The sequence below is a fragment of the Mastigoproctus giganteus genome, chromosome 9 (genome assembly GCF_048544385.1).
Source record: "Mastigoproctus giganteus isolate SK-2022 chromosome 9, ASM4854438v1, whole genome shotgun sequence".
Taxonomy (NCBI): domain Eukaryota; kingdom Metazoa; phylum Arthropoda; class Arachnida; order Uropygi; family Thelyphonidae; genus Mastigoproctus; species Mastigoproctus giganteus.
Window position 1 is genome coordinate 212,077,942 of NC_143583.1, and position 15,487 is coordinate 212,093,428.

General features: G+C 39.1%; 1 protein-coding gene across 1 annotated transcript in view; it reads right to left on the reverse strand.

Moving 5' to 3' along the window:
• Positions 1-15,487, reverse strand: part of LOC150081103 (laminin subunit alpha-2-like) — a 707,948-nt gene that overhangs the window by 91,328 nt on the left and 601,133 nt on the right. Inside the window, exon 56 of the mRNA XM_090380924.1 lies at positions 94-233. Within this exon, the coding sequence (XP_090237050.1) occupies positions 94-233 (140 nt within the window). The remainder of the gene's footprint in view (positions 1-93; positions 234-15,487) is intronic.

Sequence of the window (15,487 nt, forward strand, 5' to 3'; positions counted from 1 at the left end):
ACATCAATGAAAAATTGGTATTCATATTTAGATTTTAAGGTTCAGCTTGTTACTTTATCTTGAAACTAAATAAAGTATTCTGGTGTTTCTTACCTTCTATTTTTTTTAAGGACAGTGATTGTATGAAACTTTCCATCACTGACATGATGATCAGAGTACATTGTAGTTTCCCCATTTCCACTACTGAACCGAGCTTCCACTTTTCCATCCACCAATGATACTGAATAGTAATGCTAAAAATCAAAAAATCCGTTTAATATAAAAACCAAAGTTATTATAATACTTTACACCATAATTATATAAATCTGTCATTCTTATGAATGTGGAGTGTGGCAAGGATGTGTACTTTCCACTCTCTCCTGTTTAACGTTTACTTGGACATCATCTTCAAGAGAGCATTAGATGGAAGAAATGAAGGAATATCTGTCAATGGTAGAGTGATTAACAGCCTTTGCTATGTTGATGACACTGTACTTTGTACAACTAATATGCAGGACTTGCAGATACTCAATCATGTGAGTGAAGAAAGTGAAGGAATGAGCCTCAGGATTAATATCAACAAGACCATTGTCCTTAATCAATACGACTCATGGTCCTTACCAACATTAAACGGAAGGCTGCTAGAGAGAGTTGGCAAAATCAATTATTCAGGCTGTTGTATCAATGACAAAAATGAACCAGTTATGGAAACAAAAGCAAGGATAAATGGCCAGGCAGTATTTTCTTAAAATGAGACATGCATTGTGCAACGGAAACCTGGATCTCTACCTTAGAATCCGGATGAGATGTTACATTTGGCTAGTTTTGTTGTATGGTGCTAAGACTTGGACACTGAAAACTAACACTTTGAAAAAACTAGAAGCATTTGAAATGTGGACATACAGAAGAATGCTAAAGATATCATGGACAGCAAGAGTGATCAATGAGTGTCCTACAGAGAATTAGAAAAACCCGGGAATTGCTGAAGGACATAAAGAAAAGAAAAACTGTATCTTGGACACTTGATAAGGAACAACAAATACACAATTACATGGCTAATTATTGAGGGGAGAATGGAAGGAAGAAGAAAGCCTGGCATTGTGGCTTGATAACATTAAGAACTGGACAGGACTGAACACCAAGCAGCTGTTCAGAGCTACCAGAAACAGAGATATTTGCCATGGTGATTGCCGACCTCCGTTAGGAGATGGCACACGATGAAGAAGTCATTCTTATAAAGTTAGCATTTAGTTAAGTAATAGGGATATATTTGACCTTGGATATATATACAGGGTATTTTACATGTCTGTTTCTATAGAAACAGTCAGTTACTTGATAAACTATTGAAAAGTAAAGGAGGAAAAAAGTTGTTACAACATTATACAGGGTGGTGCAAAATAAGCTGAACAGTTTGTTTTCTCTGTAACTTTAGAATGAAATGCGATAAATGAACCATCTAAATGGTGAATGAAAGCTTTATTCTTGGAAATTTTTTGCATCATATGTGAAAAATAATATCGGCCAAATGGCCACCCCCTTCTTGCTCTCAAATATGTGCTCTTCTCACGGCATTTTCCCATGGCATTTCTCAGAGTTTCAGGAGATATTGTGGCTATCTCATGCCAGATGTTCTCTTTTAGAGCCTCTATGGTTATGGTTTGAGGGTTATTGGCATACACTTTATTCTTGAGACAGCCCCAAAGGAAAAAAAAAGTCTGGGGCGGCCAAATCCGGTGAGCGCAGTGGCCATCTCACATCACCATTTTTCGAAATAATGAGATTTGGGAAATGTTGCCTTAGGAGGTTCATTGTGGCTCGACTGGTGTGTGCTGTGGTGCCATCTTGTTGGAACCACATATTGTGGTCTTCTGGTAGCTGTGGCATCAAAACATTTTCAACCATTGTCCTATACTGCTCTCCACTGACTGTCTGAACAACACCATCATCATCCTTGAAAAAATAAGGTCCAATGATGTGTTCAGCTGTTATGGCACACCAAACCATTACCTTAGCTGGATGCAGTGGTCTCTGGTGAGTTATTCTTGGGTTTGCACTGCCTCAAAATCGATAGTTTTGTTTATTAACAAAGCCTAACTGAAAATGTGCTTCTTCACTCATCAAATTTGAAATGAAATTCTCATCATTTTTTACAAGGTTTACAAAGGCATGGGTGTATTCCAGACATGCTTGCTTGTCTTTGGGATGAAGGGCTTGGACTAATTGAATCTTGTAGGGAAAGTGATGTAAGTCCTTATGCAAAATTCGTTGCAGGGAGCGATGAGAGATCATCAATTGAGCAGAGCATCTTCTGGTCGATGTTTGGGGTTGGGCTGCAACACTCTCCCATACACGTGCAATGTTTTCCATTGATCGATCATTACGAGGTCTTCCAGTTTGTCTGGCATCAGCAGCAGTTCCCCTTTCTTCAAAATTTTGAACTGCAGTGTAAATTGTGTTCCTACTTGGTGCCTCGCGAATGTTATAAAATTGTCTATATGCTCGCTGCATTAGAACTATTGGCCAATTGTTTTCCAAGAACATTGTGACTATTTTGGTCCGCTGAGTAAGTGTACCTCTCCATAATTAAATTCTCCAAGGGGTACCTGTAAGATAAACAAAAAATACAAACCTAAAAAGAACTAAAAAATGTATGATTTTTTTAAAATGGTCAGCTTATTTTGCACTACCCTGTATCGCTATCTTCCTTGCATATCAATAATAAAAAGTGCTGGTGATGCTTACCATTTTTGGGGTAAGCATCACCAGCTGTATGCTGTATTGGATTTTGCTATTTTAGAATGCTCAGTTTTGTAGAGCAGAACACAGGCCCATTTATGAGCTAGGATCTCATAAAGGTTCTGTACAAATGCCAGAGATGTCTTTATCTGCTCCCAAAGTAGTAGCAAATATAACTCTTAGGAGCATTTAGTGTTTTCAGGCATTTCCTATATGTTGTAGAAAAGATTATTTCCTGTCTGTGATTACAAAAAGTAATCTTATACTTGGCATGATTGAGATTATCTGTTTTCATAAATTTTGGTTCTGATCTGGGTATAAGTTGCACGTTATACACTAGTGAATTCCTGTATTTTTTTGTGAGGAGATTCAAAAACCATTGTTTTGTGACCATGTGGTCACTTTATTTATTGAGCTTTTAACAAATGCACAATAGAGCAATAGCTTTATGTACAGTGCTGTATCTACTGTTTTGGGCATCTGATGATGCTACCAACAGGAAATTCTAAATGGGAAGCATTCAAGGAATTAATCATAGAAGCTACTAGGCTTTTCATACCAATTAAGAAATATTGTTCAAGGTTTAGACCATAGTGGGTGTCAGATGAATTAATGAAACTTGTGGAAGAGAAAAAAATACATGGGGTGCATATAAATTATCAATAAACACAGAAGCCTATGGTAGACATAAGCTATCTATAATCAAGTCACAAAGGAGATTAGGCAAGCGAAGACACATTATGAGAAATCTTTGGCAAAAGGATGCTAACAAAAACAGCAAGGACTTTGTTACTTATATAAACTCTAGAAGGAAGGTGATGAATCACATTGGTCCACTTGATATCGATGGTTCAACTGTTGATGATCCTGCTCAGTTAGCGGACAAACTGAATGAATATTTTGCATCTACATTCACACATGAGGAATTCTGTATGGACAGAAGCTTATTAAACTAACAGGGAGCTTAATGATTTTGTTGTAATAACTGAGAGCAAAGTGGAGGAGAAATTGTTGAAGTTAAACATAATAAAGGCACCTGGGGTAGATGGGATCTAAACAGTATATTAAAGGAGGTAGCAAAGGAAGTAAGAAAACCTCTAGCCATAATTATGAGAGCATACTTGGACTGAGAGGAAGTTCCCCTAAGACTGGAGATGTGAAAATGTATCCCCAATTCACAAAGGGGGATCAAAGGGTGACACGAGTAATTACAAACCTGTTAGTTTAACTTCTATTTCAGGAAAATAACGGAGTCACTAGTTAAAGAAGCATTGCAGGATTATCTAGACAAGGCTGCAGTAATAATTCAGTCACAGGATTGGTTTGTTAAGAGAAAGTCTTGTCTGACAAATTTGATTAAATACTATGATGTGGTTACAAAGGAACTGGATGCAAAAAATAATTTTGATATCATATACTTGGGTTTCAAGAAAGTTTTTTTTGATACTGTTGCACATGGAAGACTACAGTACAAATTGGAGCAGTATAGTATTAAAGGCAAGTTGCTACAATGGATAAAAGGGTGGTTGAGTGGAAAAAGACAGAGTGGTAATCAATGGACTCTGCTCTTCATGGACTAATGCTATTAGCGAAGTCCCCCAGGGTTCAGTGTTGGGCCCACTGTTGTTTTGTATATTAATCAATGATATTGATGAGGTTATATCAGGCTTAGTGTCCAAGTATGCAGATAATAAAAAGCTTAGCAGTATTGTTAATGACAGTAATGGCAGAGTGCTACTGCAACAGGATCTAGAGAATTGGGCAGATGGGCTGAAAAGTGGCAACTGAAGTTTAATGTTGACAAATGCAAAGTACTGCATATGGGTAGAAGCAACCCCAGAGAAATGTACCAACTGTGTGGTATTACACATAGGGTGGCAGAATATGAAAAAGGCCTCGGAGTAATTGTGCAGTCAGATATGATATTTTCTGAGCAGTGAAGACAGGTTGCCAGAGCATGGTGTATTGTCAATGATATACAGGAATTTTGCTAGTAGGGAAGAGGGAGGGAATTATTGCTTTGTATAAGGAAATGGTCCGGCCACGTCTTGAGTACTGCATACAGGTTTGGAAGCCTCGTTTTAGGAAGGGTGTAGAGTTGCTTGAGGGAGTACAGAGAAGGGCAACAAGATTGGTGAGGGGGAACAAAGGGGTTCTCTTACGTAGTGCAGCATCTGGAGACTAGGTACCCGTGGGGTGATCTGATTGAGGGGTATAAGGCGTAAGGTGTATCTCGCAAGACACTAAGCCAGGAGCCATTCTCTGGTAAGATATTTGGTGTACCCCTAAGCTGTGGCTCCAGGAACCATAGAGGGACCTTTTGATGCTCTCAACTGGCACCTGCAATTAGGCCACCTGCACTCCCAGTTCTCTCAATGGCAAAGCGAACACCTCGAGCAAACCGTTTCCAGCCCACACCACAAGGAGGTCAAGTACTCTGCACGTGTGCCCCAGCTGCTGTGAGTGACACTGCTCCCAACACCCAGAGACACTTCATGAACTAAAAATCTGCCTAACTTTGAGTAGGCTCAATTCTGATGGGATTCTTCCTCTTGCTCAGATTACGAACTTGAGGGGAATAAATTCAAATTGTGGAAAGACAGTTGTAGAATATATGTGCAGATATTTGCCTTTAGCCATCTGGTAGTTTATTGCTGGAGAAAACTTCCATCTGTCATTGTGGAAGTTGATAGCTTAAATAAATTCAAGGAGGAAATGGACAAATGTTTAGAGGGAATGGATGTGGGAAATGTTTTTTTTTTTTTTTTTTTTTTTTTTGCCTGGGAGTCAAACGCTGATGGAACTGATATTCGGGTGACACTCAAGTCAAAGTGGACCCAATTTCGGCGAAGTCCGGATGGTCTATGACAGCCAAATCCTCTGCTTGCACCTTCACGATGGTGGGACTGTTAGTAATCCTGGGTATAACCTTCATGCACAAGTACATGGTGGGTGACCACCCAGGTGTGAACCAACGTAAGCAGGGGTCGAGGTGTGGCGCCCACACTACATGGAGGAACGCCGCCCCTCTATGTTACCAGGCAGTACTAGGTGGTAGATGACTCTCATCAACCGGTGAAATACCACCACTTTGCTTATTGGAGGCTTGAAGTGGTGGAACCCATGTTTAGTCTCTAGAGCTAAGTTCCGGCCAACCCTTCCCTATCTCTTCCATCATGCAGTATGATTGATGATTTTTGAGGTTATGATGAATGTTGTGGCGAGATCCAATATTCCTTACATTTCGAGGGTACAGCTCTAAAACAGTGTTCGCAGGCCGGCCGCTAGTTAGTACACCGGACTGAACCTATTGGTAACTCTCTAGGAAGCTTCCAGATCAGCTAGTGTATAATCTTGCTACCTCTACTCTGCCAGATAGTGACTGGAGGGAGTCCGAGTAGTGTGTATGCGGGGAGCATTGTCGAGGCCACGTCATGTCAAGGATCTGGGTATATTCTTACCACATGTACGCCATATCCAAAAATTTCATTGCTTCATACAGCATGTCCCACCCACTTTTTCTTACTATTGAATACACCATGAATTGTCAAAATAATAGAGCAAGCTTATCTGCGAAAAGATCTAAACCTCCCAAGGACTTCCTAATTCATTTCACAAATATACGTGGTCTCAATTCTAATCTCAACGATGTCCATTTCCACTTGCAGTCTTCCAAACCCCATGTACTTTTTCTGACTGAATCTCAGTTATCAGTTGATTCAACTACTGCTCATCTCAGATGTCCAAATTATTTGCTGTATGATTCCTTTCGCCTCAAAGGTGGTACTTGTGCATATGTCCGTTCTGATATTCCCTGTCAGAGACTTGGCAATTTGGAATCTCCTCTCTTTGATCTTCTCTGGCTTAAAATCTCTCTACCTCATTGTGTAAAATTCATCTGTTGTCTCTACCGTTCTCCCAACTCCACTAATCACTTGGAGCTGTTTGACTTCCTCTCTTTGCAACTTGACTTTCTCCAGTCCAACTTTCCTAACAGTGAGGGAATTTTCCTTGGTGATTTTAACTTTCACAACTCCAGCTGGCTTCCATTTTCTAGTCACACCGACCCAGCAGGTCAAGATGCTGAGGCTTTTGCAATTACTAATGACCTAGCACAGATTGTTCATTTACCTACAAGAATACTGCACAATCCTAATCATACAGCCAATACGCTTGATCTTTTTCTCACAAACAATCCTTCTAAGTACAAGGTTGAAGTGAGAGGTCCTTTAGGCACTTCAGATCACAACTTGGTGATTGCCTCTTCTCCAATGGAACCTTTATCTCATGGCTATTCCCAACCTCGTATTGTTTGGCATTACAAGAATGCAAAATGGGATGACCTGCGTGACTTCTTTTCTTCTTTTCCTTGGTCTGATTACTGTTTCAAAACTTCTGATATCAACATTTGCTCAGATCGTGTCAGTGAAATTATTCTTGCAGGAATGGAATCCTTTATCCCACACTCCACTTTAAAATCTCGTCCTTTATCTAAACCTTGGTTTTCCAATAAATGTGCTAAGGCTGTCCAAGAGAAGAACGTTGCATATCGTAATTGGCTTGTTTCTAATTCTTCAGTTTCATTTTCTGCCTACACCAAAGCTCGCAACAATTGTAAAGCAGTTATTAATCAATCGAAACTAGAGTTTGAACAGGCTAAGAGTAGAAAACTTGCTTCTTGCCCTAATGGTAGCCGAGCATTCTGGTCTCTTGCCAAAGCTATTGGCCACAACTTTTGCCCATCTCTGCTCCCACCTCTGTCCAAACCAGATGGTTCTGTTGTCACTTCAGCCAAGGATAAAGCCGACCTGCTAGCATCCCATTTTTCTTTGAGCTCATGTATTAATGATCTTGGTAAAACACCTCCCACCATTCCTAACATGCTCCATTCAATGCCTCCTGTGGTCTTCCATCAAAAGGATATCAGAAGGATTTTGATGAATCTTGATGCTAAGAAAGCTCCAGGTCCTGATGGTATTTCTCCACTTGTTCTCAAAACCTGTGCTCCTGAACTTACTCCTATTCTTTGCAGCCTTTTTTCACTTTCTTATTCCAAAGGTGTTTTTCCTTCTGCTTGGAAATTTGCTCATATCCAGCCAGTTTCTAAAAAGGGTGACAAATCCCTCCCATCCAAATATCGTCCCATTGCAATTACTTCTTCTCTTTCTAAAGTAATGGAGAAATCAATTAACCGCCAACTCTTAAACTACCTAGAAACCTTCCGTCTGATCAACGATCACCAGTATGGATTCCGTCAGTGTCGATCCACTGGTGATATTCTGGCTTATGTTACCCATTTATGGACTAATTCAATGGAAAGGTTCGGTGAACACAAGTAGTTGCTCTTGACATCTCAAAGGCTTTTGATCGTGTTTGGCATAAAGGTCTTCTAAACAAGCTTCCATCTTATGGTTTGCCAACTGTTTTTAGTAATTGGTTATCCAGTTTTCTCTCTGATCGCTCACTGAGGGTGATGGTAGATGGCTCTCTGTCTTCTAACTTCTCCACTAATGCCGGTGTCCCCCAAGGTTCAGTTCTTTCCCCCACTCTTTTCCTCTTGTATATCAATGACCTTCTCCCATTGACTGGAAATCCTATCCATAGTTTTGCTGATGATAGCACATTGCATTCAACTTTCCATTTTGAGAAACCTTGTCCAGCTCAATCAGCTTCAAGTTCTCGAAAATCTGCTGCCAATTCCTTAAATGCCGATCTTCAGGTAATTCTCCAGTGGGGCAAAGACAACTTAGTTGATTTCAACCCTTCTAAAACTCAATCTTGTCTTATATCTCGCAAAAAGGATTCTTCTGCTCCTATGCTTATCTTTAGTGACACTCCGATTTCTAGGCAAAATGATATATCTCTTTTGGGGATTACCCTGACTTCTAATCTCTCTTGGCACAAGCACATTACAAATATTGCTTCCTCTGCATCTAAAAAACTTGGTTTTCTCTTTTTTTTTCTCTTGGCATTACTTTTCTTCCAAACAGCTGCTCACTCTGTATAAATTGCAAATACCCCCTGCCATGGAATATTGTTCCTACATCTGGGGTGGTGCACCCAAAACCTCTCTCTCAGGCTTCTTGATTCCATTCAGAAGAGGGCAGTTAGGTTAATTAATGATTCATCTCTAACAGTCTCTCCACTCTGTCTCATAGACGTACTGTTTCTGCTGCATGCCTCTTCCACAGATACTTCCATGGGCACTGTTCTTCTGAATTGGCTTCTATAATTCCCGCTCTCTCTTTCAAAACAGTCCGAACACGTGCCGCCACCAGCCAACATTCATTTACTGTCCAACTTCAAACCCACAGAACCAACTTTTCATCTTCCTCATTTATTCATTCAACTGCCGTTTTCTGGAACAACCTTCCTTCATACGTATTTCCTGAAAATTACAATCTACAGAAGTTCAAGTCCAATGTCAACAAATATCTTCTTTCGTCTTCTCAACCTCCAACCCAAGCACGGTACTAAGTACTATAGGTTATAATACCTCTCGTGTTTGAGGTTGTCATTAAAAAAAAAAAAAAAAAAATTCCCTGTTGTTGGTGAACTGATTTGGAAACTGGTCAGGTTAAAGAGCTTTATAGTGCTTTCACATGCATGTCACATATCATGTAACCTATTTAATTTGCATATTTTTTCACAGATTGTAAAGTAGTCAAGCAGAATATTTTCAATTTGTGTCTATTTTTTTCAAACCAAAAGTGGCATTTGTATCAAATTCTGCCTAACATGATTTGTTAACTTGAGCTTTATAAATAATTCCAGGATTTGCAGTCAGATAGTACTGACTACTGGTTGTTTTGTCTGCAATATAGTCATTTGAATGAAAATCTTAGAGAAGATATCCAGAAAAAAAATATTGAAAATTATACTAATGCTAATTTCAAACTTATTAACATAATTACACTATGATAAGCTAATTAATTATATGTGCGTATAACACGGCTTATACTGATTCCTTGATCACATGCCAGATAGATAAATAAACTTACAAGGAATAAATATACAGAAAACTAGAAACCTAGTGAGTGATCATACTCATATAACCAATACTTTGCATTGGGTTATATGAGTACTGAAAATATGAACCTACAATTTTTGTGTCTCTGCTTGGATTTATATTTAATGTTCTATTGTTTGAATTTTCTTATGTTTCTTTATCCACTTAATTTTTTTCTTTTTCTCTTAAATTTTCCTTCCAATTTTCAATTTACTTAATACTTGTATGCCTGTTCTTCAAACTTTTACTGTTTTTTTTTATGTAAATTTTTATTTAAATTTTCACCTTGCTGCACCTATATGTAAATGACATGTCTCTTGTTTATGTAAGATGTTGGTTCTTTAATAATGTTCCCCAATGTTATTAATGGAATTTAAAGACCGTCTTTAAAACCAATTCAAAACATTTTTAGAGAACTATCACTACACAGAGAGAGAGAGAGAGAGAGAGAGAGAAAATTGTGTGTAATTTTATTTTTCAACAGAAAGTTTCATGGATTGTTATTTTTTATTTTATTTTTTTAACAATTAAGCTACTTACCAATTTTGGTGAGTTTTTCCCCTATGGTATGCAAAATTTATCACATTTTTATTTTGGCTTTTTTTTTTTTTTTTTTTTTTTTTTACATGCAGGACAGAAAGAGGTTTCCTGTCCTGCACGTATGTAGGCCTAATGCATAAGCAATATTACCATAAAGTTCATTATGCATGTAATCCTCAATAGTAGTAGTAGTGGCATGTGATGCAAGAAAGCATGTGTATGAGCTTATGCAGCATCAGCCAAAAAAAAAAAAAAAAACACATCATTCCCTCCAAATGCCTGTCCAGTTCCTCCTTAAATTTATTCAACCTATCAACTTCCAAAACGACAGATGGAAGTTTGTTCCAGCAATTAACCACCCGCTGGCTAAAGGCAAATTTCCGCGCATCTATTCTACATCTATCTTTTCTTAATTTGAATTTATGCCCCCTTAGGTTCGTAATCTGAACAAGTGGAAGGATCCCATCAGAATTCAGCGTGCTCAACCCATTCAAGGCCTTATACACCTCAATCAGATCACCACACAGGTGCCTAGTCTCCAGCCACTGCAATTTGCAGAACTTAAGCCTCTCTTGGTAAGAGGATCCCTTCATTCCCCTCACCAATCTTGTTGCTCTTCTCTATACACACTCAAGTAAATCTACATCCTTCCTAAAATGAGACCTCCAGACCTGTATGCGGTACTCAAGGTGTGGTCTGACCATTGCCTTATACAGAGGGATAATCACTTCCTTTTCCCTGCTAGCAAAATTCCTATATATCATTGACAAAACCCCATCTGCCCTGGCAGCCTGTCTACATTGCTCAGAAAACTTCATATCTGCCTGCACAATTACTCCCAGGTCCTTTTCATTTTCTACCACCTTAAGTGTAGTACCACACAGTTGGTACGTTTCTCTGGGGTTACTTCTACCTATATGCAGTACTTTGCATTTGTCAAGATTAAACTTCAGTTGCCACTTCTTAGCCCATCTGCCCAAATTATCTAGATCCTGTTGTTGTTGTTGTTGTTGTTCTGGAGGCTTAATGGCACATAAGCGGCTAAGGCTATAATGTGCCTATTCACTTATTATATTAAAACATGAGTTTTCCCTAGATCAAAAGAAAATCTGAAATCATAAATAATTGAAAAGCCCAGTTTGCCGGAGAAAGTCAAAAAATTCGGAAATATTTGCCTTATCACCAATGAGATTTTCAAGAGTTACTGGTTTATGAAGGTTAACCAATGATATCAAGGATGAAGTTCTGGCTTGTTTATAATAGGGGCAGTCAATAAGAATATGTTTTACAGTCAAATTATTAGAACAATGTGTACATTGTGGTGGATCATCTCCTGTGAGTAAATGAAGGTGGGTCAGATGGGTATGTCCTATTCTTGCCCTTGAAAGGACTACTTCTTCTTGTCTCGATGTACGGATACTGGAGCGCCAAATTTTTGGATCATGTTTAAACTGAAAGAGTTTATTATTAGTCTGAGAGTGCCAGAGTGCTGTCCACTGTGATAGGCAAGCAGCATGACGGTTAGTGCATAATCTGATGCTGGAACAGGGATATTGGTTAGATCAAATGTAGTTGGGTTTTTTGCAGCTTTATCAGCCAGTTCATTGCCTAAAATACCGGAATGGGCTGGAATCCAGCAAAAAGTGACCAGTTGGTTGCGTTCTTTAATTTGCAGTAATAAGCTTCTGATTTCATCAAGAACAGGGTGAACTTTATCTGAGGAATTACATAATGACATGATTGAGCTGAGTGAATCAGTGTAAATAACTGATTTTAAGGAACTGTAAGAATAGAGATTTTCTAAAGCTAGTTTAATTGCATATAATTCAGCAGAAAATATACTAAATTCTGATGGAAGGGAAACTGATACAGTTGTATTCGGAAACACTGCAGCTGCTCCAACATTTGAATTAGATTTAGAGCCATCTGTATAAATTGGAGAGAAATCAGTATATCTTTGAGTGTGAACTGCATGAATTTGGTTGACATTTGATGCTTGCAAAGTATTCTTTCTCCATTGACAGAGGTAAGTGTCACAGGTTGGAAGAGGAGGAGGAGCCCATGGTGGCTGAGTATAAGTTGCCACCTGCTTTACGGAATGGATGGAAATATTCCAAACTTGCACCAATTCAAGAAGGCGAAGACCAGCTGGCTTTACTATACTAGGTTTGTTTCTGTATAGGATTTCTAATGGTGGGTTGAAAAGGTATGACTGAATGGGATGAGAGGCACAACTTTGTATCTTGACAGCATATTTGATTAACAGTGTTTTCCTGCGTAAAGTTAGTGGGGCTCATGAGCATCAATGTAGAGACTATGTGCTGGCGACGTTCTGAATGCACCAGTTGCAATTCTCAAAGCACTGTGCTGAATTGGATCAAGCCAGCGTAATGCGCTCTTTCTGGCAGAATCATAGATTGGAGCACCATAATCGAGATGGGATCTGATTAATGCCCTGTATAAACGAAGAAGCGAGGTACGATCTGCACCCCACGTTTGGGCAGATAAAGCTCTGAGTATGTTTAACTTCTTTAGACATGAGGTCCATACATTTTTAATATGATCTAGGAAATTTAACTTGTTGTTTAGGATTAATCCAAGAAATCTGATGTTGCTGGTGACTGGGACAACGATGTTAGAAATTTGAAGTTCGGGATCTGGATGAAGTTTGCGTTGTCTACAGAAGTGGATGGCAACTGTTTTCTGCTGTGAGAGCCGATAACCATTGAGGCTCGCCCATTGTTGAATTTTATTAAGTGCTATCTGAAGCTGTCTTTCAATAGACCTCATGTTTTGAGAATGACAGGAGATCGAAAGGTCATCTGCATAAAGGTAAGTCTCAACTGTATTTGGAAGCTGCTTAGTGATAGAATCTATTCTCAGAGCAAAAAGAGTGGCACTCAGTACTGATCCCTGTGGAACACCTTCTTCCTGGATGAAATTTGTGGAAAGGGCATGTTGGTATTGAACTTGAAATGATCTAGTATGTAAGAAGTTCTGAATAAATATAGGAAGGTTGCCTCGTAGTCCGAGAAGGTAAAGATCACTAAGTATACCATACAGCCAGGTGGTATCAAAAGCCTTCTCTATGTCTATTGAAACCATTACTAGATGTTCACGTTTGACAAAAGCATTACGTATGGCAAATTCAGCCTTGACCATAAGATCTAAGCATGACCTGTTTTGACGGAAGCCATATTGGTTATGGCTCATTAGCTGTTCCGACTCAATAATCCAGACGAGTCTTCTGTGGATAATTTTCTCAAGAATTTTGCTGAGGCAGCTTGAGAGAGATATTGGTCTATAGCTATTGGGGTTGGATGGATCTTTTCCAGGTTTCAGGAAAGCCAAAACTGTAGAGTGATGCCAAGTAGCTGGAAAAACATTTTCTAAAAAAATGCGATTGTAAAAGACCAGGAGGCAACGCAAAGCTTTGTCATCAAGATGTTGTAGCATGATATAATAAATCCCATCTGGCCCGGCAGCACCATTTCGGGCGGTTTTAATGACATGTAAAAGTTCAGAATATTGCAGAGGTTTGTTATATGGGAGAAGACGGGCAGTTTTGAAGTGAATACCATGTTTTTCTTCAGTGTTTTTAATTCTTTGGAATGAGGTAGGATAGGCTGTTGCTGCTGAGATTTCGGCAAAGTATTGCCCAAAGCATTAGCTATATCTACTGGATTAGAGAGATCTTTCCCATTCCAAGAGAGAATTGGAGAAGGTATGGTAGGAAACTTACCAGACAGCTGTCTAATTTTTTTCCATATTATTTTGGAATCAGTATTTCTGTGAAATACTTGAGGCAAAACGGATCCAGGATTCTTTCTTTGCTTGCTTTTGTATGAAGCGTGCTTTTGCCCTTAATTTCTTGTAATTAATGAGATTCACTGTGCTCGGACATTGCCGAAACAAATTCCAGGCTTTATTTTTTTCTCTCTTTGCTGTGGTGCATTTGTCATTCCACCAGTAATTATGATGCTTTCGGCCCGGAGGATTTGATAGTGGTATTGTGTTCTTAGCCACATTTAGAAGATGCGACGTGATGTATTCTGTCACTTCATCAATATGTTGGAGGCGGATTTTTTCTTCATCAAGATCGATTGATGATTGAAATTTTGCCCAGTCTGCTTGGACAAATTTCCACTTTCTGCAGGGCGGAATTGATGGAGTCTTTGCTTTCAGAAAGTTGCATACTATTGGGAAGTGGTCACTGCCCATGGGATCATTTATTACATACCACTCTATGGTTGGGACTAGTACTGGTGAACAAATCGAGAGATCTATTGCTGAAGTGTGTCCTGCTGGGAGCTGTACGTGTGTCGGTGCACCAGTATTGAGTATACTGAAATTTAGTGCCTCTAAAAAGCTTTCAATTAATCGGCCCCGTCTATCCAATTTAGGAGAGCCCCATAATGGGTGGTGCCCGTTAAAGTCCCCTAATATACAGAGAGGTGGAGGTATCTGTATAAAGAGGTCTTCAAGATCTTTTAAAGAGTAAATACGGTTTGGTGGTAGGTAAATTGAGACAAGTGTTATTGCATTATGGAGAGTTATGCGAACAGCAACAGCTTCAATTTCAGTTTGGAGTGTGATATGCCTAGTTGGGATCTTCGAGTTTACTAGGATTGCTACACCACCATGGGCAGCATTAGCGGTATTTCGATCTCTTCGATAAAGGCAATAGTTCTTTATCGAAGGAGAAATTTGTGAGGTCAGGTAAGTTTCCTGTAGACAGAAGACAGCTGGAGAAAATCGGTTAATTAGGTATTTAATATCGTCAGTGTTGCAACGAAAACCTCTGCAATTCCATTGTAAGATACTGTGGTTCATTTAGGTTTAGTTGAGGATGATTCATCAGACTGTTTTTTGTTTGAGCACTTTTTCCGGTCTTTTTTTGGGAAGCTGGGGCGCCCAGTATCCATAGTGTCATTTGCATGGAGTTCTAGTATGGGTTCTTCAAGATCTGAGTGTACGTCGACTTCCATACTATTGGTGGATGATTCAGGTTTCTTGTTTTCTTTGGTAGTTTTTAATTTTTCTTTATCATGCGAGAGTGTCCGAGTATCAGTTGGGATGCTGATTGGAGTGTTGGTCGATTCACTGGTTTTAGTTTGTGTGTCTTTTCCTGAATTTGATAATGTATTTTTAACCCAATTAGCCATAGATGTGCTGGTGGGTATTGATACATCTGTTTGTACTGCTGTTGTAATAAAGCTTCGA